Raw genomic sequence first — 25,585 nt, 5'->3', positions numbered from 1 at the left:
AGGAGGAAGCAAGCGTGGTGGTTATGCTCACATGTCCTGCGTCGAAACTACCGGATGATGGATACCTAGATATATCAACCCAGTCAACTGCGAGTCTGTATCACGGCGCACGAGCACAAAGCACAGGCATGCGATATGCTGAATTGCATTCATCACTTGTCGGAAGATCGCAGCCCTGGATAAAGTCGCCCGCACAGCATATGGTTGTACAACTAGCTTAAAGCCGCTCCCTTGACAGGGAAACAGGCTAAGAATCAGGCTCTGGTCGTATTTCCATCGTCTCAATATCCACTCCCTTTATTGTCTGGCCAGCAATCACCATCAAGCATGACAGGCCGGTGTCCAATTGAGTGTAAAGGCACTTTGTTGCAGATTCCACCGATCTTGTAGCGCGGCCGTGGCCAGCAAAGGCCTGTTTGATTTGCGGTTTTAGCTCTCCCACTAGGTGTGTATCAGAAGTGCTAAACACCATCTCCACCCGTTAGTCAAGACGCTCATTTTCGTCGACATGAAGATTCCCACCTCGTGATGCGCGCAAGCTGTAACAAAGAGCGCACCAGCCGGAGCCTTCGCCTCGAAGTAGACAGCTGGGCAAATGAGGCCCGCAGTAGTGCCACTGTGAGTCGCTCTTTTAGGTCGCGTACCTTGCAGGGCCCTCCTTGATGCGACCCTGTCCACTGATAAGGGGGGGCAGCTGGGGGAGGCGCTGGGAGGTTCCCTTTTTTGGGGGAGGGTCAGCGGCCTCAGTGGCTGGCAGAGAGATTGTGGCAGCACTGGTGTACATAGTAGCACTAGCGGTAGCACTATACGCATACTGTACTAGCAGTCGCCAATAGCGCTACCTCAGGAAATTGACTGCTCAGATTGATTATAATTGACACATGTAGCGACTCGAACACCCCCTAGAACAGTTCCATGCTCCGGATGATCACTCTGGCGTCGGAATCATTGGACGTCCCTTTTTCAGCCTTTTACTATAAATCTTCCCAATAAGCGCCCCTCGACCTCGCTGATTGTTTCGCACAGAACCATTATTTCGGGCCGCAGCCTACAGAGAATAAAGCAGCACGTGGGCAGCAGCACAATGTCTCAGGCGAAGGATGGGTGTGAGCAATAAAGCGGCCAGTAAAGCCCTCGGCCCTGCGACAAAGAGAGAAGCTGTTGGTTCCATCGCGCATGAGCAAAATGTCGGCGCAGTCTCGGTTCTACAGCGCATAATATTTGCCATTCCTACTTGGGAAGCGCAAAAGCGGCGAGGCTGGAGTCGCGGTGCGGTACGGCTGTCTCCGCACATCACCGCTGTCCTTGTGTCCTCATTTCCTCTTTTGCTTTTGGATCGGTGATCATCATCTCTGTTCGGCTCAGTCGCGGCTTATCGTCCCTCCACAAAGAGAGAGTATGGGGTATCAGTGCTACTAAGCTTGCTGGGCTTGTAATTCACCTGCTGAAGTGAGCTGCTGCCGATAGCTATCCTAGTTGACCTTGGTGTTGGGTTCGCGAGCAACCCTAGCTAGTCGGTTCAGCGTCACATCCAAGGCCCCAGTCGCTGCTAACATTGCTTGTATACACGTATATTGCTCCAGGCTCGTGCTTTTACTCTATATCATTTTAAGACATTTGCTCCCTTCAAGAAGGACATGAGATTTGACTGCTTGGAGCAAGACTATCTAGGTATAGTTGGCCGTGGCTAATCCATCGGGTGCCTTGTGAAGTCTCACTAGGCTAAGTGCTGAATTTTATTCTTCGTTGTTGGACGAGCAGATACGTATTACGAGACACTACTACCTCTCTTTATCCAGCTGTCATGCCTACGGGTACGACAGCACTAGCAATACGGATGCAACTCTGGGCACTCCGTGCCTTTTTGAAGTAGCATTACAGTATATATCCCGGAAGCCTTGTGACCGGGGCGCTTTGACAGTCTTGAACCTACTTGCACCTTCATCTATCTGTGACATGACATGTTATTAGAAGCCGGATGTTTCGGTTTCATAATATGCCGTTCTCAAAGTTGATGACCAAAACAGAGACTTCTTTTTTGGATATCAAGGCACGTGCTCGACTATACATGTACTAAGCGAGAGCTGTTGACGCACTCTGTAATGAAGGCAGAAGTACGGTTTGCCTGGCAGGGATGTTCGCTATACCGTGCGATAAGGTCAACTCTGCGCAGCGTTAAATTGCCAGATTTACTCGCAGCAATACGATCATCAATATCAGAAGGTAAATGTACCTAATAACCATTCCCTGTGGCGCTATGCATAGCTGTCATGGAGAAAAAGAAAAAAAAAAAAGCGAGGAAGGAAGAGCGTGTAGGGTAGGCAACTAGATTGTCAGCATATAATTGTTATAAGAGAATGTGTGCAATAGGTTGTGTTATCAAGTTGCAATTGGGTTGAATGTTTATACGGTTTCCTTCGTGGCAGTACTTTGTGTGGTTGTCATGGTCACAATGCTTCATGTTGCTATTCGAAGGCTTTTGCAAACACAAATCTTCCTAGAGAATATAGTGAACTACCTATATCCATCGGCATACAAGCCAAGCAATTAAGAGAGTGCTGGATACCCAGCTACTCCCACTTATGACACATAAGAAACCATCAATGCTCGCTTAAAAAAAAAAAAAAAAAACTATTTACACTGAGTTGGGCTATTACGCTACAACATGCACGTCTTCATCAAAGACCCTCTGACGCCAGCACACAGCTCGCTACCGAGAGAGCGATCGGCACGTTTACAAGAACGGTGTAGGGTTAGAGAGAGCATTAGCTGTTGAAAAATGCCTCTGGTTACATTTGATGCACGCGTGCCTTTCTGGCGCCGACGTAGAGGTGGTTAAGTGGCCCGATACCTGGCAGCCAAGATCCCAACAAATGCGGTCAGGAAAAGCGGTCGACGCTGATCTCCATTGGCAAATGCAAAAGGTCAGCAAACACGTAGCCAAGCATGGCATTTCCGGCTCAATCAAGGTCTGCATCTGCACGGCTCTCCATCCTCAGACCGAATTCACCCGCCCTCGTGCTTGTGCTGGTCGTGGTACGTGTCAATTATGAATAAATACAGAGCGTAAAAGATAGACCTGACAACTCTCAATGGCTGGAGAACGGCCGGCATGCCAGTTTGGGGAAATGAGTAGTATTAAAGCCCCCACATGGATCACATGTATCTACCAATCTGCTTTTCCATCACGCAAGAACGGCTGACGACAGGTGGATGAGCCAACAGGAATATGCAGAAACTTTTGACAGCTTATCTGTGCCTACCAATGCAGGTACATACGCGCAAGGAAACGCGCGGTCTTCGGGACTAAGACGTGTGCCGTCCTGTGCCATATCGCGAGGGAGAATAGAGGTGGCCATTGTGCCCTTACTTAGTAGCAGTACTCCGTAGCAGCTCCAGTGATGATAGTAGGTAGTGGACCTATGTATGGGGAATTAAGCGCTATCCCATGGGGTACTCAGTCTCGTCTTTTTTCTGTAGAATGGGATTGTAGTAGATTTTTTGTTTGCAAGTTGACAATACCGTTATAATTGTTCAATGTAAACGCCTTCAACGTCAGTCGTCAGCTACGGGGTGGGAGCTTCCATGGACCCGAAATCCGCTCAGCTCGCCCCGTCGTATCCGGGTGCGAAAGCAGCAAAAAAGGTTCCAACGTTATTAATTGTGCCTGCAGGTCCCAAGCGTGCGGCGTTTTTCACCGCTTGCAGCGCGTGGCCTAGGCCCAAGCCATCCGAAAGATTCGAAAAGTATCGGTCTACTTGGTAGAGCTAGCCGCTTTTTAGCGCTTGTACAGAGCAGAGCCATATTAAGCCGAACTACAAAGGCCTCCGTCTCCCCAACCAGTCTGAAGCTTCTTTTTTCTCCTTTCTTTCTCACCGTCAAATAAAAACTCAGAATCGCTGTGCAAACAAGCCGAATCTTTAAATACCAGAAATTTCTGTGTCAATTCAGCAACCACTGCTTGGCTACCTAGTTTCTGCCTCAACAAACCCCACCATCCCACCTAATACAGGTATAATCTGTTGGTCGAGGGATTAGAGCCTCGATCACGTCCAGTCGTCAAGACGTTTTCCAATCTCCTTAACTCGTATGTATTCCCGCTGCACAATGGAAGAAAATCGGGAGAAGCAGTAAAACAACAGATTGGCTGACCTCCATTGCAGGATTCACCACCCGTTCGCCGGAGCCCGCTGCTCTGCCTCTGGAGGGTTAGCGGACTCGACCTTTTCCAAATAAAGGTCGTCTTTCAAGAAATAGAACCCTTCAACTAGAAAAACACTCCCGCGTCTCGCCAAATCGTCAACATGGCCCCTCACGCGGAAGATAGCACGGGCTCCTCGAACGGGAATGGCTATGCCAATGGCCACACGGCGTCCACTGGTGCTGCTCAGAGCACCTTCGTCGTGAACTCCCCCAATGTCAATTATACTGAGTCGGAAATCCGCTCCAAGTATACTTATCGTACCACCAGCGTCGAGACTGACGCCAATGGCAACTTTGTGGCGACTCCCAAGGAAACGCTCTACGACTTCAAGGTCGACCGCAAGGTTCCCAAGGTTGGCATGATGCTTGTCGGCTGGGGTGGTAACAATGGTACCACCGTCACCGCGGGTATCATTGCTAACCGCCGCAACCTTGTGTGGGATACCAAGGAAGGCACCCAGGAGGCCAACTACTACGGCTCCGTCGTCATGAGCTCCACCGTCAAGCTTGGAACTGATGCCAAGACCAACCAGGAGATCAACATCCCTTTCCACAATCTCCTGCCCATGGTTCACCCCAATGACCTCGTTATTGGCGGCTGGGACATCAGCTCCTTGAACCTGGCTCAGGCCATGGATCGCGCCAAGGTCCTGGAGCCTGCCCTGAAGGCTCACGTCAGGAAGGAGATGGCTGGGTTGACTCCTCTTCCCTCCATCTACTACCCCGACTTCATTGCCGCCAATCAGGAGGACCGAGCTGACAATGTCCTTGAGGGCTCCAAGGCCTCAATGGCTCATGTCGAGAAAATCCGAAAGGATATTCGTGACTTCAAAGCCAACAACAACCTTGACAAGGTGATTGTTCTGTGGACCGCCAACACTGAGCGATTCGCCGACCTCATTGATGGAGTCAATGACACTGCCGATAACCTTCTCAAGGCTATTGAGCAGGGTCACGAGGAGGTTTCTCCTTCCACCATCTTTGCCGTTGCCTGTATCCTGGAGGGCTCCCCCTTCATCAACGGCTCTCCTCAGAACACCTTTGTTCCTGGTGCTATCGAGCTTGCTGAGAAGCACAATGCTTACATCGGTGGTGACGACTTCAAGTCTGGCCAGACCAAGATGAAGTCCGCTTTGGTGGATTTCCTTATCAATGCCGGTATCAAGTTGACCTCCATTGCCAGTTACAACCACCTCGGTAACAATGACGGCAAGAACTTGAGCTCTCAGAAGCAGTTCCGCTCCAAGGAAATCTCCAAGTCCAATGTCGTGGATGACATGGTCGCGGCCAACGACATTCTGTACAAGAAGGGCGAGCACCCCGACCACTGCGTTGTCATCAAGTATATGCCCGCTGTTGGCGACAACAAGCGAGCCCTCGATGAGTACTACGCTGAGATCTTCCTCGGTGGCCACCAAACCATCTCGTAAGTTTCCCCCATAGAGGCTTCCCCTAGTGTCGCCTCGTTTAACAAACTGGAATTATACTAACTGGTGACAATAGGCTGTTCAATATCTGCGAGGATTCTCTCTTGGCCTCGCCCCTGATTATTGATCTCGTGGTGGTTGCTGAGATGATGACCCGTATCCAGTGGAAGGCTGCTTCCAATGACGGCCACGAGACTGCTGAGTTCAAGCAGTTCCACAGCGTCCTCAGCGTCCTCAGCTACATGCTCAAGGCTCCTCTGACTCCTCCGGGCACCCCCGTTGTGAACGCTTTGGCTAAGCAGCGTGCGGCACTGACCAACATCTTCCGTGCTTGCGTTGGCCTCGAGCCTGAGTCTGAAATGACCCTGGAGCACAAGCTCTTCTAAGTCAGTCTCGACTTGCAGATACAAGAGAAGCTCTTAGAGCTTGAGAGATGGCGCGAGGACATTGGAACATTGGACAGTCTTTACCGGATACATTAGATATAGCTATAAAACAGGTAGAATCGGCGGCCTAGGCTACGCCTTGGTTGACAATTGAACAATACTGATTTTGCCACCAAATTGATCTTTCAGGAAATGTGTTTTTGAGCTTGAACATTAGCAGTGTGAAATCGACGTGAATGTTACAAGAGTATCTAATGTTCATATAAACTCTTATCGCCCCATTGAATCTGCTATGGTATCAACAATAATCATTAGCGAGCCTAATGAGTCTATCAGGCTGGTTGTATTTGTTGTGTATAGGCGCGTAGGCTGTGCTGTGTACTATGAAGGTGGGTTTGAATGCGGGGAGGTCACTTGTGCCACATTTAGTGGGCGAGCACTGCGCGTTGACATGTGTCGCGTCAAAAGCGCGTAAAATGTTCCCCACGCAATATAACGTGTCTCTGCTTTGCACTTTATGCCTGCTAAACCCGAATGCCATGTCTTGACTTCTCTGCGCCATACTCTATACTTTTCAGTATTATTAAGAATTCACGTTAATCGCCGTATACGGCTGTGAATTAGGCTGGTCATTGGTAGTAACAATGGCTTCGCCACGGTCTCCAACGCCAGCGTCTCGCCATGGAACTCCAGAATTACTTACACCGCGATCAAAAATCAAGGCTTTACTCGCGACGGTAGATAGCAGCGATGACGACGACAATAGCAGCGGCCGCAAAGCTAAAAATATCAAACCGAAAGCGAAATCGCCAAGAAGCAACATAGTTCCCCAAGAAGACAAGGATGGATCGGATTCCGACTCTGATGCGCCCGTCCAGATACGGCCACGGGGAAAGCTGGCTGCTCGGATGCAAGGCCCCTCGGCTGGTATTAATGAACCGGAGACCACCAATGCTGCAGAATCCGCGAGAGATCGGGTTAGACGAATGTTGGAGCAAGAAGAACAGCAATCTAAAGAGGCTACGGATACTGAGATGGCAGATGCTGATGGCGCCGAAGAAGAAGACGAAGACGAGCTGCCGGTTGCTCCCCGGCGGCTGAAGCGCCGTGATGCACAGGACAATGCTCCAGAGCTCTCACATAGGTCGCCTAGCCCTGGCCTTTTTGTTTCTTCACCAGTACGTCCGTCACCGGCAAAGGCGCCCCAGAACCAACCAGAATCCGAAGAAGACTTGCCTGCTGTCAAATCAGATCGCTTCAAGGCCCTGGTGGAACGAAAGCGACAAGAGCGCCTTGCGCGAGAGGCGGAAGAAGAAGCGCGCAAAGCAGAGCGCCGGGCACAACAAGAAAAGCTGGCATCTGAACTCGGGGAGCTGGATTCTGGAGATGATGCAGAAGGCATAACGGACGACGAAGGGGGGCGAAGATTGACACAAGAAGCCCGCCCGATGAGAAAAGCAACCAAAAAGGCCATTGAAGAGCTGAACCGAGAGACCCAGCGAATGGCAAGAAACATGCAGCTGGCCCATGAAGCCAAGACACGAAAGAAGCTCTCCAAAGCAAGCCTATTTGAGCGTTTCAATTTCAGACTAGAAGGAGAGGCATCGCCACTGGAGCCTCAAGCGAACAGCTCAAGCAGGCCGGTTACACCCCCAACCGACGGGGATGCAAACAAAGAGACGCCGCCCAGCTCGCCACCGGTTGGAAAGAAGCAGGAATCCGCCCAAGATGTCGAGGATGCCACGGCAAGACTGGATGATTTAGCAGTAAACCATGATATGGAAGATGTGCAACAAACAACTTCTACACGCTTGGACAAGGGTAAAGGGCTAGCTACTGAAGTTGAAGAACCAAGCAAGCCTACGCAAACTAAACGTCGGGTGAGGGTGCGACTACCGATTCCTGCCAGAGCTACTGCGGCCGACTCAGACGACGAATTGGAGATTACAACTACAGCTAAAGACAGAATGAATGCTGTTTTCAACAATGTTCCCTTTAGAAAAGCGCAAGAATCGCATTCAATACTAGCCCTGCGGGCTTTGGCCCACGTAACACCACCCGGAAAAGAAAAGAAGCGCAGAAATGAGCGAGAGGGAATGACTCCAGGCGAATTTCAAGCCACTCTACTGCAAAAGGCAAGAGAACAAGCAAGATCCGAGCGAGACCGAAGGCTTGAGATGTTGAAAGCCCAAGGCATCGTCATCCAGACTGCAGAGGAACGGGAAAGACAGATGCAGGAGGTTGAAGATATCCTGGGTAAAGCCAGAGAAGAAGCTCAACGAATCAAGGAAGAGGAAGCAGCGGCCGAGAAGAAAGAAGGAAAAGAGAATGGCGAAGCAGATCCTTTGGCGTGGGATGATAGTGAGGATGAAGAGTACCAAGACGGTGACGCAGATGCAGAGGGGTCTGCGGTGGAGCTCTCAGGGTCCGAGGAAGAAGAGGGAGATGAAGAGTCAGAAGCAGAAGGCGAAGGAGCAGGACTAGCTATGTTTGATGCTGAGGCGGACGAAGCAGATGAGGAAGAAGATGCGGCATCTGAAACTTCGGATGCCCTTCCTAAGCTTGATAACCAGGATGATGATGAGGAAGATGAAGACGTCGAAAACGTGACTGCCTTTAAAAGAAAGCGCACACGGAATAAGACTGCCATTTTGTCTGACGATGAAGGCGAGCCTACCGTCGAAGCTACGCCAAAATCCAAGAGGGCCCACGCTACTCCGACACTCGATTCTCCCGTTGCGCCTACATCCGTGTTGCGATCTGCCAAGAAGTCATTCATTCCTGGCCTTCCTGTTCAAGGACCCGCTGGCCTTAGCCTTACCCAGATCTTTGCTGGTACAATGGATGAGAACCAGAAGAGCCAACTCGATGACCCGACACAGTCAATGATGCCCGATTTCGACCAATTTCCTGATTCTAACTTTTCGGCTGCTATGGACGATAATACCGACGATATGGTTCTGGACTCTCAGCAAGATGAAACCCAGGGGGCTACCCAGGCCGTTCAGCTCAACCTTGCGCAGACACAGATGCATGGCTTGGACAGTCTACTACGAGATGATCTGAACTCCCAAATCTCTGACATGATTGAGCCTTCGCAGGATGGAGGGCTTCAAAGATATACGCCTCTGAAGTCGAGATTTGTCGAGCCTCCGCCCTCCACCGTGGAGACGATATCTGCGGACCAGCATGGAGATGCAATTGAAAGCTCTCCACTTGTGCGTAAAGGAAGGCTTCGACGAAAAATGGAAATGTCATCCATCAATGAAGAGAGTGCAATTTCCATGACTGCTGAAAAGGAAGACGAAGAACTGGATTCTTCCAAATCTGCTTTCAATGTCCTTCAGAAAGCTGCTGCTGAACAAAAGAAGAAGAAGCTCATGGAAGAGTTTAACAAGAAGAAGAGCAAGGCGAAAGAAATGGTGGAAGAACAAGCCGAAGAATCTGAAGACGAATATGCCGGCCTTGGTGGAGCAGATGGCGAAGACAGCGATGATGAATTTGATGCCACTTTGCAGGACATTATTGATGATGCCGCTGGCAATGACGCTGATGCTCGCAAGCTGGCTGCATTTTACGCGTAAGTATTCTAAACTAGACTACAGATGAAAGGACTTGACCTAATATTCTTCAGTGACCGAGAACGGATAAATGATGAAAAGGAAGTCGAAAAGCTGTACAAGGACATTACATCAGGCTTGCTTCGCCGTAAGCGCGGAGCCGACTACGACCTCTCCGACTCGGATGACGGTGGAGAAGCCCGCAGAAGAATGAAGCGCCGCCAGTTTGCAAAAATGCAAAAGGCGTTGTTTGCCGATGAGCGCGTCAAGAAGATGGCTGAAAATCCTGGCAACCAAGCTTTCCTACGCACCATGGAGGATCGGGGCAGCGACGATGAAATGGACTTTTTGGAAATCGTCGATGCGCCAGCTTCGCAAGGGGATGAGTCGCAGTCTCAAAGCGAACAGCCCGAACAAGAACAGCAGCGACAAGTCGTTCCCGATAGTCAGCCACGCAAGCCGCTTGGTAGTGCTGGTGATAACAGAGCTCCCGCTCATATGAGGAGAACCAAAGATGGCAAGAAGCCATCAAATATTGGCGAGGTCCGAGAGACATTATCTGATCTGCTGGAAGACGGACGACATAGCTCTGTTATTCCGGCCACGGAGATTGGCTCAGATAGCGAAGATGAGGATGCTCGACCTGCGTCTCGAGGAAACAAGGAAAATCACTCCCCGGCCTCTCGGCGCTCCCGCAACGTTGTGGTTGATCGTATCAGTCTCAAGCGCAATGCCTCATCTGGGTTGTCTGCTTCCTCTTCTAATCGCCTCGCTTTTGCTAGCGCGGGGGGTTCATCTTCATCCTTCAAAGTCCCCGCGTCACTTCTACGCCGCGCGACCACCAATTCATCATTGCTATCAACGGCTAGTACTACTACATCCTCCTCCTCGACGACAATGGCGGCAGGTAGTGGATCCGGCAGTGGATTTGGCGAAGAGGCCAAGATCAAGAAAGGTGCAGGCAAGAAGAGCGGAATCAATGGCTTCGCGAGGGATAACGAAAAACTGGCGAGGATGCAGGAGAACGAACGCAGGAGAGAGGAGAAGAAGGTTCGCGGGGCTGAGAGCAGAGCAGGACTGGTGGGAGGATTGTTGGGCAAGGGATCCTTTGAGTAGGTACTTTACATGTGTACGCCGATTAGATCATAATGTGCTTTGGTTTTATAGTATGGCGTTTGGGGGGTTTAGGGATATTCCTACAAGCACGATATGACTTTGTTTTGGGGGGCTTGAACTTTGGATTTTGGGAATGGGTTTGAATAGTGCCTCACAAGGCAAGGGCATCCAGCAGGCCATGATTTCATATTAGATCGATGGTTAGAGATGCTTATGTAAGAGAAGTTGTCGAATATCGTATTTCAACATTTGCCACCCAAGCGATAGTTCTTGAATGTACCAGCGTGAAAAGCGCTAGAGTTAGTATAAAGGACTTACTTCCTGAACAAGTATGTGCTGAACCACCGAACTACCGAAATATATAAATGTACTAAATAAAGTCCATAAAACTACGAAGTAGTCCGCGTCGTTGCTTAATCCAGGTTGCCAGGATGCCTCTATTCATCATTATTGATAATTCCGTAAGCTCAGCTACGTATTGCTGCCCCTGCAATCATCCGAGCTTTGTTGACCGCCACCATGCAGATCCAAGTACTGTACGTTGTCACAAACCGAGACACGGTTTACAAAAACGTTGAAACTGACAACGCCCGCAGAGCCAGACTTTTAAAAAATGCCGGCAAGCACCGTTCCGACAAGGGGTCCAGTATAGTTGCAAACGCCGCGGGATTGGCCTGTTTTGACGATAGAGCGGCCAATCCCCCCTGTCATTATCCTCATAGGACATGAGGCTGGAGACGCCGGCGCCGGTTGGCTGTAGTGGCAGGGAGGATTCAAAAGGGTTTATACAAATTAAGAGTCTATTCGCGGCGAAAGGCGATTTTTGGCATAGCGGCGAGGGCCGCATTGCCGGTAATGCGCTAGGCCAACACGCTTCGCGGCTCGCAGGGATTGGCCGATGCTAAATGTGCTGGGGACCAGGATTAACAGCTGTCACCATGGGACTGGATGTGTGTTACTGATTGCATAAAGCAGGGCGATCTCGTGGAAAGTGGCCTGCGGCATCAGATGTTGACAGGGGAGGCCATTAAGGGGAGAGATAAGGAGTGAGTGAGCATGCAAACAGAGATTCAGGCAAGCCATCTCAAGTCTTCATGAGAGTCACTACATGGTATAAAACCTGGCATGGTAAAAGTTATATAAACTCACTAAGCTTAGCTTAGATTTGCAAGCGCTAGCCTTGTGTAATACGTGAATCAGGGCAAAGGGCTTAGTCTAGGACGCTAATGCAAATAGAGTACCTATATTAGTAGTAAGTGTCTACTGTATGGATACGGCATGATGTCGTGTCATTGCAAGGAGGAGATTGCAGCTTGTTTAATGCACATCTGCCTTACATAGGTACTTAGATATGGTTCGGCGATGTACTAATCTGGGGGCGTTCGCTCCTTCACGAAGGATTCGGCTGAATATGGGAAGAGGAAATGGAAGACGAAAAAGAGTAGCAAAACCCGAATAGAAGGTTTAAGAAAGTAAGCAAGGTAAAGAAAGCTTAAAAAATACGGAGTAAAAGGAAGCTATATAGAAAAGCAGAGTCTTATACTTGTAAAACCGGGCGCTAGTTATCCACCCTATTCTCCTCCTCTCTCCCTGTTCCGCAAACTTTCCCTGTTGGTGGCTTTATAAGTGCGCGATCCGCTGCACTACTGTAATACTGCCCGTCTCCCTGCCTTTCATTCTAAAAGCGATTAAGTTACGCCGTAATCACACGAGCAATAGAAATCAGGCAGAAAGCTTGTCTCGGATCTTTGTTCTGTCCATCTCTGTCGTCATATTAAAGTTTGGTGGCTGTGGCATCGTTGTTATCCCCGACATCGTCACCATCTCTGTTTCATACGCTTCGTGTTCATATCAACATCACTGCCGCATCGCCAGCTGCATCGATAGAGCAATCCATCATATCTTTGCTACATAACAATCATATATCAGCCAATATGGGGCTGGGCGCCGTGCCGCCAGAGCTGATTCACAGCATTGCCAGTTTCTTACATCCGCAGAGGGACATCAACGCCCTGGCTAGGGTGAACCGCTGCTTATACTCGATCCTGGATCCGGTTCTCTACCAATACAATGCCAAGCTCTTCTCCAGTTATGTCCTTCAATGGGCCACAAAGTCAAACAGCGTCGAAACGGTAAAGAAAGCGCTGAGATATGGAGCCACTCCCAACGCAATCGAAATTGGCGAGGAGTGTGCCCTCAGATTCGCCACAATGCATGGACATTTGCCCATTGTCAAGCTCCTACTCGAGCATGGCGCAACCATTCGCGATCCGATGATTCTGGGAGGAGCCGTTCTTCACGGGTTTGACGAGATAACTGAGTTGCTCCTCGACCGTGGGGCAGACCCGAATGTCGTGGGACTTCAGGGCATGCCCCCTCTCCTGTTCGCTGCGCGGAAGGGGAATGAGAGAACTTTTGCATTACTCTTGCAGCGAGGTGCCGACCCTTTTGCCAAGTGTGCTGCAGAATCATCTGCTCTATTCTACGCTGTTGAGGGTGGGAGCGCCAACATCTTGGCGAAACTGCTCGATCTCGGGCATGATATGTACCAGACCAATCGTGATAGACGGGCTGCCCAGTCTTATGCCGCAGAACTGGGTAGACTAGAAGCGGTCGAGCTGTTTACTCAGCGGGGCGTTGACATTGACCGTGGTGATTTACACGGCCATACCGCGCTTTACTGGGCCGCCGGCAAGGGGCATCTCGAGCTGGTGCAGTATCTTCTCAAGCATGGCGCATCGGTGAACCCCCCAGACCGGGGCTGGGGATCACCCGCGATGCATGCGGCCACAAATGGCATGACCTCCGTTGTGGCACTTCTGCTAAACCATGGAGTAGAGTTGGAACACAGGGACGGCATAGAGCGAACCATGCTATCCTGGGCTGCAGTATGGGGCTATCGAGATACCGCCCAGCTCCTGATAGACAAAGGAGCTGACCTGGAGCCGAGAGATAAGCAAGAGCAGACGCCTCTTGCCTTGGCTGCTTATTTTGGCCGCGACCAAGTTGTCAAGTTGCTCATCTCTAAAGGCGCTAATGTAAACACGAGCGATGGCATATCGTCGCCGCTGGCAGCTGCGGCACGACAAGGGCATGCGCAAGTAGTCAGAATGCTTCTGAGAGCAGGAGCAGATGTCGATTTCACCACACCAGAAAAACAGACTCCTTTGCTTCTCCGTGCTATGACGTTCAACTCCTCCTCTGTCGCCATCATCGACGCTCTTCTCAATCACGGGGCCAATATAGAAGCCACAGACGAAGATGATAAGACGCCGCTAGCTTACGCCATGACGACGGAAGAAATGCGCCCGGTATTCGAGATGCTGGTCTTAAGAGGAGCCAGTATAAATGTCAGAGACCGCCGCGGACGAACCTTGCTCATGGAAGCAGCGAGCCGCGGCCAAGAACGCTACATTGAAACCTTGATCGCGAGTGGCATAAATGTGAATGACCAAGACGATGAAGGCATGACGGCCCTGCACCATGCCGTGATGGAGGATGAGGATCGTTCATTTCTGCCGCTGCTAAAAGGCGGTGCCGATCCTGGCATTACGGATCATGATGGGTACTCGGTGTATGAACGGGCGAGGTTACAAGGTAACACTGATATTTTGATAGCGGTGGAAGAGGAGATGATGTCGTAGAGGAGATTTTGATGGATATACCAGCTGGCCTTTTGGCGGAGAAGGGGTTACGATATATGTGTATGAGCACTTTGTTTATCTTTGGATGACTTTTTATTTAGCGGGTTTTTGGTTTAGATATCGGAATTAGATCTGGTGATTAGAAATAAATGGGACCTCTTTCTATCTCTTAATCCTGCATACGAATGATGAAATCTGAGATCAAAGGGCCGCATGATACGGAACGGCCCCGGAAGTGGGGCTCCGGGGCCGGAGGCAGTTGAATCGAAACGAAAGCAGTAATTCACCCATTCAGGAAGGTGATTGTAAAATAATAGAGGGCCTTCTTTCAATGTTTAACCTTGTTCTGCGCATTGTTTCCTGGCTGTGTCTTTTATTTCGAGCTTTTTGATATTATCAAACTCCGAAAAATGCTACAACAAGGGCAGCCAATGTAAATGAAAATACCATGCTTGTGTCTCAACAAATGATCTGGTTCCGTGGTCTAGTTGGTTATGACATTTCGTTAACATCGTTTAACGCCACCGAAAAGGTCCCCGGTTCGAGCCCGGGCGGAATCACATTTCTTTTTTTGCTTGCTAATCTTTGAGTTAAGTAGGTGACAATACGTTTTTTTTTTTTAATTTCCCCTTCATGATCGAATCCTTCACGGGAGACGCAGGTTGCATGCATTATCCATTAATATCTCAGAATTATTAAAACTTTTTGAACTATCAGTAACACGGCATTGAACATATCTCATAATAGTCATGCCAACAAAGAAACAGCATCGTCATTGCCAGTCTCAACCGTCCACCTTTTTTGGGGGGGTAGTATACAGTCTATCAAAATCTATGCTCTTCTCGCAAAGAGGCCGCCCTCTTAGAAAATAAACTTCTAAATCTCCTCCTGTCTCAGCGGCCCGCCGCCAAACTCCACAGCCCGGAATCCCAACATCCTCTTGATTCCTAGCCACAGCTCAAACGCTTCCAGCTTGAGCTCTACCCTCACGAAGCCGATCCAGGCTGTGAAAGCCCGCATCACATTCTGAGGCCAGAGCAGCGATCCACTGCGGATAATGTCTTCGATTTGCTCGTGGAAGACAGTCCGAGTGCAGTACCGTGCCAGAATCATGAAAGTGCGGATAGGTCCTTGGCTGGTGTGAAGGTTCTCATCAAGACTGCGTGTTAAATCGTTGGTCTTTAGGATGAGTAGAATAATACGGGGAACACGGCCGAGCATCTGCACAAGGTCGACAATAAGGCCTTCTTGCAGGGCGCCGCTCATGTTCTGCTCTTCATCTGTAGTGCGTGTCTTGAGGATTGATCCCTCTTTGCTAACAACGCTGAAGTCGCGGCCCGTGATGGCAGACGCAAAGAGAGGGAAATCTTCCTCGCTGATACCAGCCACTTCGTGGGCGTATTTCTTCATCCGGTCCATATCTCCATCAATGACAGCGAGCCACATCTTGGCATAAGAGCGTCTCAGCGGCAAAGGAATATCGCGATATAAGCCGTGGTCATAGAGAATGATGTCAAAGTTGGGACCTCGTCCAAGACCGCGTCGAGTAGTGTTCTTGCGGATGGCAAGGTTACCGCCGTGAGGGTCGCAGTGCAGGGGAGCGCCGTCGCCGAATATCATCTCGTTGAAAATTCGTGCCAATGTCGCCGACACTTCATCACGGTCAATGCCATTCTTGTCCAGGTAATCGAGGTCATCTGGCCGTCGGCCTGATTCGCAGGCCATGACGAGAATTCGCTTCTTCGCCCACATGACTTCAGGCACGATGAGAGGCAGCTCGGGAATTTTAGCAAAATGCGCCTTCATGCGACGTGCGTTCTCGGCCTCCTCCCTGAAGTCGAGCTCCTTGGGCAGAGAGTAGTCCATTTCTGAAGATAGCCATTCCAAGTCGTATTCCGGGAAGAACCGTTTGAGCGTAGAGAAGGTGTATCTGGTAAGCGCAAGATCGAGGGGCGCCCATGCCTCCAGCTCGGGGTGTTGAACCTTGACGGCAACCTTGCGTCCAGTATCTTTAATGGTTGCCAGATGTACTTGCGCAAGCGAGGCGGCGCCAATTGGCTCCTCCGAAAATTCAGAAAAGTAGTGCCATAGCTCTTCATCCGTATCTCTTCGGAACATATCCTGTACCGATTCGAATGATGAGACGGGGCATTTGTCCTGCAGCGGTATAAAGGTCGTCGTCCACTCAGGAGGTAAGAGGTAATTCATAGCACTCTGCCATCGTCATGTTAGCCACACATTGTCCATTGAGGCGTCGCGTGATAGAATTAAAGCGTGGCGCTTACCAGGTGCTGTCCTAGTTTGATAAATATACCGCCATTTTTCTCCAACACTTTGAGGGTTCGTTCAGCGCATCGCTTGTGGCAAGCCTTTAATAACTGGTCTTGCTTTTCTTCGTCATCAGTCGTGGCCTTTGTATTCAAGGTTGTTCGGTAGCTATTATCGTTCAATCACAGTCAGTTTGACCTTCTGGCAACGTGTCGCCTCCCCAACCAGTGCGCACTCACTCATTAATGCAGACGGCCAGCGCAGCAACCACTCTGCCTGTTCTCTCTGCGGCCTCGTAGCTGTTCTTGATCTCGTCGGTGAACGCAAGCGCTGCAGTACCAGCCGCTGCTCCAGTCGATGCAAAAAGAATCAGCCTGGCGTTTGGCCCCGATTTCGCACCGCCATTGCCCTCTGACGAGGATTTTCGTCCTGAGACAAAACGTCGCGCGATAATCTGTCGGGTCGGCCTAGTGCGCGCCAATTGGCCACGACAAGCAGAACAGGTCCATGTTCGGTTACCGATGCGGGCCGTCGCAAAGGTAGATTTAGAAAAAACGTTCATTTGGGGTGCCGAGGGGGCGTAGTCAACGACGTTTCGACATAGGATTTTTTCAGTTTTCGCAAATCGGCATTATATATCGTGGCAAAAAGGGAGACTGATGGCTCGTGTAAAAAAAAAAATTAGTGCATGTGATAATGTAGAGCGCCCGCCTTTCGCTTTGTGTAAATTTGAAAGAGAAGAAGAAAAAAGGGAAAAGAAAAAAGAAATGATTTCAGGCGTTGCTGGCGACTCTCATGGCGCAAAATATCGAAAGCCGAGGAAGTGTGAGGAAGGGAAAAAGGAGGCCGAGTTTTGTTGGGAGACCCTTGGATTTTGCGGTGGATAATCCCGTTGCGACGACGACATCATCAGATTTTTGCTGCTGGCCGCTGATTTGCCCGCCACCATCGGCCCTGCCAGCTCTGCTGATCATCCGGCGCCGCAGATGTGGGCGGCGCATCATTAGTGGCGGCACGTGATTGCGCGACTGCAGCGAGACCGCGTCGCAGAGTTCGTGTTGAGTGATCTTGGCTGAGGCTGCTTTGAGACAATGGACCATTCTCTCGTCTTTTCAATCAACCACCTTTTGCAGACGAAAAGACACCATTAACACATTACAACCATTGGTTTATAAACAGTTTTTGATTCTCTAATTCATTTATGCAAAATCACACAGACGAAGCCGCACCAAACGGGATGCTGTCCTTTACGCCAAAGCCGGTTCCTTCTTGGGACAATCGTCCCGCCGTCTCATCCCCACTATCGTCCTCGCCAGTGCGCGCCTCATCGCCTCATTCCCCGGCAGATGAGGAAACGCGATGGCAGCCTCGCCAGGTCCAGTCGTCGCCGATCAGGCCTAACAATTTCAAGTACCAATCACGACCTGCGCGTCCGAATCCCGTCATGAAAAGACGAGAGGACCTCCAGGAGCAGAGGCGCAAGAGCTTCCTGCAAAACGTCCGCCAAAAGGCCGAGGATAGATCCTGGCAAAGAAGAGACATAGAGGGTCAAGTAAGTCTACGGAAAAAGTTACTTGTATATCAGTGAATGGATTGCTAATTGCGGTCTTTATAGTTTCTGAAAACGAGCTGGCTAGCTAACGTCGGCCGCTTGTCCCATGATGCTCCTTCATTCTCAGATGCCGATATCGAGGATGCCGCAGCCTTTTCTCCTGAAATGGCACCATCACAGATGGATGAGGACATGATTCCGGAAGAACTCATGGATGAAGAGCAATTACTTACGTCTTACGAAGAGGAAGTAATGGCCCAGCAAGGGTCCCGGCTTCCAGTACTGGCCGAAGAGGATGACGAGTACGATGACATTTTTGCCGAACTCATTTCACAAGAGCAAGGTCAACAACAGCCGCAGCATCAATCCTCACAACCTTTACATCAAATGGAAATCGATTAGACCAGCGTTATGATTGGTAATATTGTAATGATTTGATAGAAATGTCTGTCACTTGGCGAATATGGAGTTTGGGGCATCGGGACTCTCGGATGAGTCTCTTCACATGGCGTTGGATTAATATACTGGTATAGGACGAAAAATGTTTGCATATAGGTCGCGCACTATGGGTATATATATAAGTGTGCGTGTATATATGAATGCGCCGTGACTAGATCTTGAATGTTTATTGCGGATTGCATTGATCTTCCGTAGCATTGAACGCTTCCTGGGCAGATGCCATATCTCCCACCAAGTCGGATGGTGGCGATCCCGCCGCTTGCATCTACGGATTGTTAGTTTTCACGTATAGCAAATAGAAAGGCCAAGAGAAGGTCGGAGTTTACCTTTTGCATCCTGTCTACAATGTATTCCCTATCGGCTGCGTTAGAGTCTGAGTAGCTAGGCTCGTTGAACTTGGTCACAATCTCTGCCACAATCGTCTGTTGCTCTGCGTATCTCTTCAGGTCCTCAGCAGGAGTCGAATCCTTGTTCTTGGCGAGCCACGCGGGGAATTTGTCATGTAGTTCCTTCATTGGCTCATATAGGATCTCCTTGTTCGTCAACTGCTCCATCATGCCCATGAGCATCTTGGAAAAGTCCTCTTCGCTGCCACCAGCAAAGTCGCCAGCGGTAAGCTGCTTGAGCATTTCGGTCAAGAAGTCGTCATCGCCGCCCGCCGCAGCCGCTGCGGTGGCCTGGTCACCAGATGACTGCATGCGCTCCATGGTACGACGAATGGTATCTTGGAACGCCGCACCAGACTTGCCACCTACCGCCGGTTGAGGGGTGCTCGATGTAGCGGTCGTCGAGGCCGGGGCGGGAGCAGGGGCGGGAGCAGCAGTGGTAGCGGCAGCAGGAGTAGCAGCAGGAGCAGTTGCGGTGGCGGCAGGCGTGCTCTTTTCCTTGTCTTTGCTATTAGATGGCGCTTCTTCGTGTTCTTCGGCATCAAATTGAGCGCTCATCTCCGCACCCATTTGCTTGAACATTTCCTCAAACTCAGCTTGCAGCTCCGGCTGAGGCAGACGGTCAACATTAGTAACAACACATGTCTAGCAGAGGTAAAAGGACAAACATACGGATTGCTCCAAGTTGGCCAGCAGACCAGCTATGCCCGCTTGCATCCTCTTGGTGACTTCTTCTTCTGACATGTTCTCGTAGTCCAAATCGGGAGGGTTGATTCCTCCTTTCAACGTATCGTCATCGATCATCTCCTTTCGGACAGCCTTGAATCCGTCAAGCAGTTCTAGCCAATCTTCGGGTCAGCATAAGAAGCTATAACCAATTAACGAGCGGTCGTACCATCGAGGTCATCCAAGTCCTCCTCATCTGGATCGGGAACATCGTCGAAATCGTCCGACACAGTCGCCGCGGGGGGTGCGGGCGCTGCTGGTGTTGTTGGCTTGGTCTCCCCTTCTTTGACCCCGGACTCCTCCGGCTTGGCCTTATCTGCCGCTCCAGATGGAGAGCTCATGGTGTTTCGCGTTCACAATCGGATGCCGTCAAACACAACAAGCTAGATGTGCAAGAAATCGTATTTCGACTCGGTGGTCTATTAAGCTGCGGCGCTAATGGAGGGGGTAGCGCGGGACAAGCGACTGGGGAAATATGCAGGTGTCTGCAGACGAGCAAAACGTCAAGATATCCTGCAATTGTATTCAAAAACCAGTCCTGGACAGTGTGGCAGCTGTGTCTAGGACAAAGACGGTGTAGTCGTTGGAAGAGCTTGCAAGCAAGATCTACGCGCCTTGTTGCATCTTGGGAAGTGACATGCAGCGTCACGAGCTGAGCCGAGGGAACTGGATGATGCCGGACTGCCCCACGCTGGAGCTTCTTTGCGGTTCTTGGGGCTGCTAGCGGCTTTGCTTCAGGGCGTCTATCCGCTGTCCGTTTGGCTGTCTAGGCCTGTGAGCCGTTATTCTGCCGACCTGATCCGCTGCTTCTGTAGGTTCCTTGGCTGCAAGGGACCGGCAGGTGCCTAACTGAAGAGATCCCTGGAATCTTCGCGCAAACGCACTAGGTAGATCGCGGCGCTATCCGCAGCCTTACGCTTTATGGGCCTGTATTTTTCATCCGTCTTTCTTCTTCCTTCTACCCAATACTGTTCTACAACGCACGCGTCGCTATTCCGTTGTCTCCATCTTTTGATTGCAAACAGGAGAATCCTATTTTGTTTGCCTGCACAGTATCTTTCGTCTAAAATCTGAGTCCCTCTTTTGCACTGCAGACCATATTGGCCTTTGCAAAGGCAGCGTACTACGATCTATCTAGTCTCGCGACTCTTTGTCAGCTCGCCTTTTTTGGTACTATTTCACGATGGCCCTTTGCCAGAACAGACTACAGGAGGAGCGGTATGTGATTCACTGCCCTTACCGTGCTCCGGATGACCTCATGGCGCTGACCGATGCCGATCACTAGGAAACAATGGCGACGTGACCACCCATTCGGCTTCTTCGCCAAGCCTTCTCGGACGAAGGAGGGAGTGCTGGACCTGAAGAACTGGGAGTGTGGCATTCCTGGCAAAGAAAAGACGATCTGGGAGGGAGGGCTGTTCAAGCTCAACATTGCGTTTCCCGACGGTAAGTGCTCGCGTGCGCGATAGGACTGATTGGGCCGAAACTGACCTCGTGCTTTTCTTTAGAGTACCCAACAAAGCCTCCAAAGTGTAAGTGAAGATGGAAAATACTCGCGATCACAATTGATTTCTGACTTGTCTACAGGCAAATTCGTCCCCCCGCTGTTCCATCCCAACGTCTACCCCTCCGGCACCGTCTGCCTGTCGATTCTCAACGAGGAGGAGGCGTGGAAGCCAGCCATCACGGTCAAGCAGATTCTGCTTGGCATCCAAGATCTCCTCAACGACCCCAATCCCGAATCGCCCGCGCAAGCCGACGCATACAACCTGTTCAAGAGAGACAAGGTTGAGTACGAGAAGCGCATTCGCCGCGTGGTCCGTGAGAATCCGGCGCCGTAACGGACCTGTTGGAAGAGGAGAAGACTTCTAGACATTGGGGGATATTCATATTGAGAAGATTGGCCATGGCGTTGATTGGGGGCAATACCAGGACATGTGATTTTTCGATTTTTCTTTTAGCAAATTTTACCGAAGATAGTGATATTGGACTAGCTTTTCAGAAGCTAATGTGCCAGATGACGATATATGAAAGTACAGAATAGCATCGGCGACATGATTCCAAATGGAAGGATGACTCTATACGCACTTGGTCTGTGAAAGGGCGTAGGTTTCTATCCGAAAACAAGTACCTTGCAGGTAATTGATGCTATTTGAAACGACCTCCCCATGTCTGGATCAAAACTATGGGGAAGCGACATGCTAAAAAGACGTTTAGTTAACAGATCAGAGTACTAAACGCCCTTGTCAACACGTGTAGCGCTTCCTATTTGATCTAACCGCCGATATCCGTTTGGATGCTGGAGAGGGAGAAATGCTCTTATGTAATCTCGGTAATATATAAGCTATCAATAATAGTAATAATTGAGATTGTACGGTACTGTAGATACTATATCGGCGTCATCAATAATTATATGCCACGTTCCCGAAACCCCCCAACTGCCCAAGCTGCAGCAAGGTGAATCATCTCGCCAGGATAAGCTGTCAGCTGGCACCTAGAGAGGTAGGTCGGCTAAAACAGCGTCTAACGACCTACTAGAATAGCATTCGTTCAGCACCCAAGGCAGGGCAACGAACACCACAAAGTGGTCCAAGTCAATTTCTCTTATCAGTTTCGCTTTAGGTAATTGGCAAGCTGGCGTGGCTTGCGCCAATGATAATGGCCTGGCAGTGACTCTGAGCGAGCCGAAGTCGGCGTGGAAAGCTAGTAACATTTAGCCTGGGCTTGGTCTGCGTTCTTATTTTTTTTTAGGTGGTCGCAAAGAGTCATGGTCTCGATAGTCTAAATTCCACTTGATTCCCGATCCGATTTCTTCTCTCCCCTCCACAGACTCTCTACCTTATTCTTCCTCCTACCAGGCATATCTTAATTTTTTCAAGGAAATTCCCCGAGAAGCAGAAACGATGTGCGGACTGTTTGGATGTCACAATCATCCTGACGTGCAAAAGTTCAAGCCGACTGCACTGAAGCTGGCTAAGGCGTAAGTATATCCGATTTTCGCGGGGCTACCTCAATTAACAAAGGCGCGTTAGAATTCGACACCGAGGTCCCGATTGGAGTATGTTTGAGCCAATTGATTTGATTGAGGCTGTATAAAGGCTTAGAGAAGGGTATAGCTGACTGTGAATGACTTGTTTAGGCGGCAGCGTCATTTCTCACAACACAAGTAAGTCAATTGGTTGAAGAGTGTATGTATTGGAGCCTTGGTTGACAGGTTGCGCAGTCCTCTGCCATGAGCGTCTCAGTATCGTCGGTGTTGGTAAGTTTTCGCCCCCGGTTGGACAAAATATTAGTCTACGACTAGACAATCGCTCACACAACGCCAGAGTCTGGTGCTCAACCTCTGACTAACGCCGATGACACCATCATCCTTGCCGTCAACGGCGAAATCTACAACCACCGTCAGATCCGAAAGCACCTAAAAGAGCCATATCACTTCAAGACAGCCTCGGATTGCGAGGTTATCATTCCCCTGGTAAGTATTTGGAGCTGCTCTCAACACAAAGCTTGTGAGAGGGTCATAAGCTGACGTTGTTTCCCTGTAATAGTATCTGGAGCATGACATCGACGCTCCCAACAGCCTCGATGGCATGTTCTCATTTGTTCTATACGACAAGAAGCAAGACCGCACCATTGCCGCACGAGACCCGATCGGCGTTACAACATTGTACCAGGGATGGTCATGGAAGGAACCTGGTGCTGTTTACTTTGCCTCCGAGCTTAAGTGCTTGTCCCCAGTCTGCGACAAGATCATCGCTTTCCCTCCTGGACACGTCTACGACTCAAAAACCGGCGAGACTACCCGCTACTTCAAGCCGACTTGGTGGGATCCCGCCAACGTGCCCTCAACTCCCGTCGACCTTAAGGCTCTCCGAACTTCCTTGGAGAAGGCTGTCAGAAAGCGTCTGATGGCTGAAGTCCCTTATGGTGTGCTTCTTTCTGGTGGCCTCGACTCCAGCTTGGTTGCTTCCATTGCGCAGCGAGAGATGCTGAGACTCAAGCAGAAGGCTGAAGAGTCTAGCGGCACTGCTACTCCTGCAGAGGCTGATGTTGACCACGGAGAGGGCCTTGTCGGTGTTGATGACGACGATAACCTATCTACCGTTACCTACCTCCCTCAGCTCAACTCCTTCTCCATTGGTCTGCCCGGATCTCCGGACAACGAGGCCGCTCTCAAGGTTGCCAAATTCCTTGGTACGAAACACCACGTCATGACCTTTACCATCGAGGATGGCCTCAACGCACTTTCAGATGTCATCTACCACCTAGAGACTTACGACGTCACAACCATCCGAGCGTCAACGCCCATGTTCCTGCTCTCTCGTAAGATCAAGGCTATGGGTATCAAGATGGTACTGAGTGGTGAGGGTAGTGACGAGATTTTCGGTGGCTACCTTTACTTCCACGCTGCTCCCGATAAGAAGGCGTTCCACGAGGAGACTGTCCGCCGTATCAAGAACCTGCATCTCGCGGATTGTCTGCGAGCTAACAAGTCTACCTCTGCCTGGGGCCTGGAGGCTCGTGTGCCTTTCCTGGATAAGAAGGTATGGGACTCGCTCACTGGCCTTATATATGAAGAATTCCTCCCTTGACTGACTGATTTCTATAGTTTATCGAAACTGCGATGAGCATCGATCCTCAGGATAAGATGATTACCAAGGACAGAATGGAGAAGTACATTCTCCGAAAAGCTTTCGACACCTCTGACGAGCCTGGCACTGCTCCTTATCTTCCCGACTCCATCCTGTGGAGACAGAAGGAGCAGTTCTCTGACGGTGTCGGATACGGATGGATTGATGCGCTCAAGGATAACGCCGAACTCCACGTTACTGATGAGATGATGAAGAACCCAAGGGCTGAGTGGGGTACCGATATCCCGGATACCAAGGAGGCGTACGTATAGTGTCTTGCAACGGGCTGACGATATAAAAGCTAACACTGTCATCACAGTTACTGGTACCGTCTCATGTTTGACGAGCACTTCCCTCCTCGCTGCGCTTCAACCGTGGAGCGATGGACACCCACATGGTCTAAGCAGACAGACCCCAGCGGCAGGTTTGTATTTTCTCTTCCTTGACCTAGACAAGAAACAATTACTAATAAATTTACAGAGCCATCGCCACTCACGTTGCCAAGTACGAAGGCACCGAGTAAAAGGGGTCGGCAAAAGTGCCTTTGTTGTATATGTCAAAATTTCCTTATACTATTATTTCTGGTGCTGGTTGGAGGAACGTCTCAAAAGGCGAAAAGTAGTGTAGTATATATAAAAGTTGAGCTACAGACAGACAAAAGTATCAAATGCCACTGAAATGGAATTTATTCTCATGACTCTTATATGACACGATGCTCGAGGTCCGGATATGGTTCGGCATTGGAAAATGAAGTATAAAATGGCGCTATAGGGCCTCTCAACCTGGACAGAATCGCCTGAATAATGTTCTTGTTGCTTCTTTTTTTTAGTCTTCATTGTGCATAAACTTGTTACGCAATACATATGTATAGCCTGCGACTAGGTAGAGTTAGACTTGAGACGTTATTTCACTGTCAATGCGGTGACTTGGTAGCATTTATGGTTGTCCATAGCGCCCTTACCGCCTTCTTTATTCAGACAACAGAACCGACAACCCCGCGATGAGTAGTCTCGCACATTTTGGGAGAGCTACGATAACCGCTGTAAGCAGCAAAAGACAGCACAGAATTGCATGAAATCCCCTGAAACTAGATACAACAATTGCCCCCTAGTCTAGCATCCCCAGCATGAAATCAAGGCCTCTGCCGTCAAAGCACATCCCCCACGTGGACACACCAATTGAGCTTAGATCCTTGTCCCCCCATATGCCCGGCCCGACATCAGCCGA

The 25,585-nt window shown here is 50.1% G+C and overlaps 8 protein-coding genes and 1 non-coding gene across 9 annotated transcripts; 7 read left to right on the top strand and 2 right to left on the bottom strand.

The window, feature by feature from the left end:
- Positions 1–3,997: 3,997 nt before the first annotated feature.
- GGI43DRAFT_245758 (inositol-3-phosphate synthase INO1) lies at positions 3,998–6,151 on the top strand. Its single transcript, XM_083200747.1, has 3 exons — positions 3,998–4,087; positions 4,164–5,629; positions 5,707–6,151. Exons 2-3 carry the CDS (start codon positions 4,305–4,307, stop codon positions 6,014–6,016), a joined length of 1,635 nt encoding a protein of 544 aa, XP_083064083.1. The 5' UTR covers positions 3,998–4,087; positions 4,164–4,304; the 3' UTR covers positions 6,017–6,151.
- A 509-nt stretch (positions 6,152–6,660) lies between these two features.
- On the top strand, positions 6,661–10,692 carry GGI43DRAFT_380442 (MRC1-like domain-containing protein; the record flags this gene model as incomplete). The annotated part of the gene is made up of 2 exons (XM_083202985.1): positions 6,661–9,596; positions 9,651–10,692. The coding sequence occupies 2 exons, from the start codon at positions 6,661–6,663 to the stop codon at positions 10,690–10,692; spliced, it is 3,978 nt and encodes a 1,325-aa protein (XP_083064082.1).
- Positions 10,693–12,275: 1,583 nt separating this feature from the next.
- On the top strand, positions 12,276–14,481 carry GGI43DRAFT_396142 (ankyrin repeat-containing domain protein). Its single transcript, XM_083204936.1, has one exon. It carries the CDS (start codon positions 12,627–12,629, stop codon positions 14,334–14,336), a length of 1,710 nt encoding a protein of 569 aa, XP_083064081.1. The 5' UTR covers positions 12,276–12,626; the 3' UTR covers positions 14,337–14,481.
- A 328-nt stretch (positions 14,482–14,809) lies between these two features.
- On the top strand, positions 14,810–14,896 carry GGI43DRAFT_t54. Its single transcript has one exon. It is a non-coding gene; the product is annotated as a tRNA-Val (tRNA).
- A 10-nt stretch (positions 14,897–14,906) lies between these two features.
- Positions 14,907–17,554, bottom strand: GGI43DRAFT_396141 (ABC1 family-domain-containing protein). The gene is made up of 3 exons (XM_083204935.1): positions 16,844–17,554; positions 16,622–16,772; positions 14,907–16,550 (listed from the first exon to the last, which is right to left on the bottom strand). The coding sequence occupies exons 1-3, from the start codon at positions 17,164–17,166 to the stop codon at positions 15,213–15,215; spliced, it is 1,812 nt and encodes a 603-aa protein (XP_083064080.1). The 5' UTR covers positions 17,167–17,554; the 3' UTR covers positions 14,907–15,212.
- A 65-nt stretch (positions 17,555–17,619) lies between these two features.
- On the top strand, positions 17,620–18,964 carry GGI43DRAFT_396140 (uncharacterized protein). Its single transcript, XM_083204934.1, has 2 exons — positions 17,620–18,156; positions 18,220–18,964. Exons 1-2 carry the CDS (start codon positions 17,806–17,808, stop codon positions 18,556–18,558), a joined length of 690 nt encoding a protein of 229 aa, XP_083064079.1. The 5' UTR covers positions 17,620–17,805; the 3' UTR covers positions 18,559–18,964.
- GGI43DRAFT_245697 (Pex19 protein family-domain-containing protein) lies at positions 18,586–20,413 on the bottom strand. The gene is made up of 5 exons (XM_083200745.1): positions 19,897–20,413; positions 19,674–19,840; positions 18,942–19,610; positions 18,721–18,880; positions 18,586–18,655 (listed from the first exon to the last, which is right to left on the bottom strand). Exons 1-4 carry the CDS (start codon positions 20,066–20,068, stop codon positions 18,782–18,784), a joined length of 1,107 nt encoding a protein of 368 aa, XP_083064078.1. The 5' UTR covers positions 20,069–20,413; the 3' UTR covers positions 18,586–18,655; positions 18,721–18,781.
- A 76-nt stretch (positions 20,414–20,489) lies between these two features.
- GGI43DRAFT_245473 (E2 SUMO-conjugating protein UBC9) lies at positions 20,490–21,796 on the top strand. The gene is made up of 4 exons (XM_083200742.1): positions 20,490–20,945; positions 21,013–21,173; positions 21,236–21,259; positions 21,315–21,796. The coding sequence occupies exons 1-4, from the start codon at positions 20,911–20,913 to the stop codon at positions 21,566–21,568; spliced, it is 474 nt and encodes a 157-aa protein (XP_083064077.1). The 5' UTR covers positions 20,490–20,910; the 3' UTR covers positions 21,569–21,796.
- Positions 21,797–22,103: 307 nt separating this feature from the next.
- On the top strand, positions 22,104–25,054 carry GGI43DRAFT_396132 (asparagine synthetase B). The gene is made up of 9 exons (XM_083204933.1): positions 22,104–22,707; positions 22,760–22,785; positions 22,867–22,893; positions 22,951–22,986; positions 23,054–23,202; positions 23,276–24,271; positions 24,337–24,620; positions 24,678–24,782; positions 24,839–25,054. The coding sequence occupies exons 1-9, from the start codon at positions 22,631–22,633 to the stop codon at positions 24,879–24,881; spliced, it is 1,743 nt and encodes a 580-aa protein (XP_083064076.1). The 5' UTR covers positions 22,104–22,630; the 3' UTR covers positions 24,882–25,054.
- Positions 25,055–25,585: the final 531 nt, after the last annotated feature.

The sequence above is a fragment of the Trichoderma evansii genome (genome assembly GCF_050947405.1).
Source record: "Trichoderma evansii strain SZMC 28006 chromosome Unknown GGI43scaffold_3, whole genome shotgun sequence".
Classification (NCBI taxonomy): domain Eukaryota; kingdom Fungi; phylum Ascomycota; class Sordariomycetes; order Hypocreales; family Hypocreaceae; genus Trichoderma; species Trichoderma evansii.
Note: the sequence above shows the minus strand (reverse complement) of the source record. Positions and strands in the feature narration are given on the sequence as shown.

Coding starts and splice junctions, on each gene's coding strand:
- GGI43DRAFT_245758 (XM_083200747.1), top strand. CDS start 4,305: ATGGCCCCTCACGCGGAAGATAGCACGGGCTCCTCGAACGGGAATGGC. Junction 5,630..5,706: donor GGTGGCCACCAAACCATCTC/GTAAGTTTCCCC, acceptor TGGTGACAATAG/GCTGTTCAATATCTGCGAGG.
- GGI43DRAFT_396142 (XM_083204936.1), top strand. CDS start 12,627: ATGGGGCTGGGCGCCGTGCCGCCAGAGCTGATTCACAGCATTGCCAGT.
- GGI43DRAFT_396141 (XM_083204935.1), bottom strand. CDS start 17,166: ATGAACGTTTTTTCTAAATCTACCTTTGCGACGGCCCGCATCGGTAAC. Junction 16,773..16,843: donor CTGGCCGTCTGCATTAATGA/GTGAGTGCGCAC, acceptor GAACGATAATAG/CTACCGAACAACCTTGAATA. Junction 16,551..16,621: donor TCAAACTAGGACAGCACCTG/GTAAGCGCCACG, acceptor TGACGATGGCAG/AGTGCTATGAATTACCTCTT.
- GGI43DRAFT_396140 (XM_083204934.1), top strand. CDS start 17,806: ATGCAAAATCACACAGACGAAGCCGCACCAAACGGGATGCTGTCCTTT. Junction 18,157..18,219: donor GAAGAGACATAGAGGGTCAA/GTAAGTCTACGG, acceptor CGGTCTTTATAG/TTTCTGAAAACGAGCTGGCT.
- GGI43DRAFT_245697 (XM_083200745.1), bottom strand. CDS start 20,068: ATGAGCTCTCCATCTGGAGCGGCAGATAAGGCCAAGCCGGAGGAGTCC. Junction 19,841..19,896: donor GGACTTGGATGACCTCGATG/GTACGACCGCTC, acceptor AAGATTGGCTAG/AACTGCTTGACGGATTCAAG. Junction 19,611..19,673: donor TGGCCAACTTGGAGCAATCC/GTATGTTTGTCC, acceptor CGTCTGCCTCAG/CCGGAGCTGCAAGCTGAGTT.
- GGI43DRAFT_245473 (XM_083200742.1), top strand. CDS start 20,911: ATGGCCCTTTGCCAGAACAGACTACAGGAGGAGCG. Junction 21,174..21,235: donor CAACATTGCGTTTCCCGACG/GTAAGTGCTCGC, acceptor GCTTTTCTTTAG/AGTACCCAACAAAGCCTCCA. Junction 21,260..21,314: donor CCCAACAAAGCCTCCAAAGT/GTAAGTGAAGAT, acceptor ACTTGTCTACAG/GCAAATTCGTCCCCCCGCTG.
- GGI43DRAFT_396132 (XM_083204933.1), top strand. CDS start 22,631: ATGTGCGGACTGTTTGGATGTCACAATCATCCTGACGTGCAAAAGTTC. Junction 22,786..22,866: donor ACACCGAGGTCCCGATTGGA/GTATGTTTGAGC, acceptor TGACTTGTTTAG/GCGGCAGCGTCATTTCTCAC. Junction 24,272..24,336: donor TGCCTTTCCTGGATAAGAAG/GTATGGGACTCG, acceptor TGATTTCTATAG/TTTATCGAAACTGCGATGAG.